The sequence below is a fragment of the Cyprinodon variegatus genome, unplaced genomic scaffold (genome assembly GCF_000732505.1).
Source record: "Cyprinodon variegatus isolate N-32 unplaced genomic scaffold, C_variegatus-1.0 Scaffold107, whole genome shotgun sequence".
NCBI classification, from domain to species: Eukaryota; Metazoa; Chordata; class Actinopteri; order Cyprinodontiformes; family Cyprinodontidae; genus Cyprinodon; species Cyprinodon variegatus.
This window is the reverse complement of record NW_015150560.1, coordinates 1,211,912-1,213,131: the sequence shown is the minus strand read 5'-3', so window position 1 is coordinate 1,213,131 and position 1,220 is coordinate 1,211,912. Positions and strand designations below refer to the sequence as shown.

The 1,220-nt window shown below is 39.9% G+C and overlaps 1 protein-coding gene across 1 annotated transcript in view; it reads left to right on the top strand.

Annotated features, from left to right (window-relative positions):
- The first annotated feature begins 57 nt into the window (after positions 1–57).
- itgb1bp1 (integrin subunit beta 1 binding protein 1) overlaps positions 58–1,220 on the top strand; it is a 4,545-nt gene continuing 3,382 nt past the window's right edge. The window contains exons 1-2 of the mRNA XM_015374641.1: positions 58–150; positions 222–352. Coding sequence (XP_015230127.1) covers positions 296–352 — 57 coding nt within the window. The 5' untranslated portion in view covers positions 58–150; positions 222–295. The remainder of the gene's footprint in view (positions 151–221; positions 353–1,220) is intronic.

Sequence of the window (1,220 nt, the reverse complement as noted above, 5' to 3'; positions counted from 1 at the left end):
GGCAGGGCATATCTATAACACCCCCCCCACCCCCCACACACTGTTCTAATCCAGCTTCTCCTCCTTCACAGTCTGTTGACTCCAGTTTGGGAGGCCTGTCCAGATCCAGCACCGTCGCCAGCCTCGATACCGACTCCAACAAGAGTTCAGGTCAGAGGGGGTGGGGGGTCAAAACGCACCGAACCTGGGCGCAGTCTGACCGAAGGTGTGATTCCCTGTAGGAAACAACACGTCTGAAACATGCGCCGAGTTCCGTGTGAAATATGTTGGATCCATCCAGAACCTGCAGTTTGAGATGAGCAGAACCCTCCAGGAACCGTTGGAGCTCATCAGCTACATCGATGCTGCTCAGGTTAGACGACAGGTGCTGCTGAACAAATGGATCCTCAGAACCTCACAGCATCATTTTTAAATTATTTATGACGTGAGATTTAGACCTGGGGTTCCCAAATTATAATTATTGTGACATTGTTCCTGGAGATAAATGTAGCGTACAGAATCTAATATGAAATGTTAAAATGCACCATCATATAAAGAGATGTTTATTTATTGATCTATTACATGATTTAACACCTGTACCCACTCCCGAGAGGGAACGCCTATTAAATGTGTGCGATTAAAAGTTTCTGTTTGCGTCGCTCATACACGCTTAGTTTCCAAAAGAAGATTCGCAATTTTTCCTCTATGTCTCACCACCGGTAAGTGAAAAGAGCACGTAGGACGGCCTGAACGTAAACATATCACCAGAATGATTGACAGTTAGGAGGACCACTTATTGAGATGATCCACCAGGAAAAACCACATCCTTCACTACAGCTTTAAATCTACCAATAAACTGTAAAATGCACCAATTAAACAACTAAAATATTGATTCGTAAAAAAAAAACAATTTTTATTTTAAACAAATCTAAATGTATTTAATAAAAAAATTTATTTTAATCAAATACAATTTGTGTAATTGTAATTTTACAAAAAAAGTATTTATTTTACAGGCTGAAATATATAATTTGGAGTCTCTACAAGAAGGCACAGCTACTAGTTATGATTGCTAAAGCAGATGTTGGCTGTTTAGAGATTCCTATGTTAGCATATTATGGTCAAAATTAATAACTTCCAATAATCTGAAGCAAGTTTCCTACAAAGAAGACAGGTGGCTTAAAGGAATAGTACACCCAAAACATGATAAGCCTTCATTTTCTACTCACCCCCATGCTGAACAA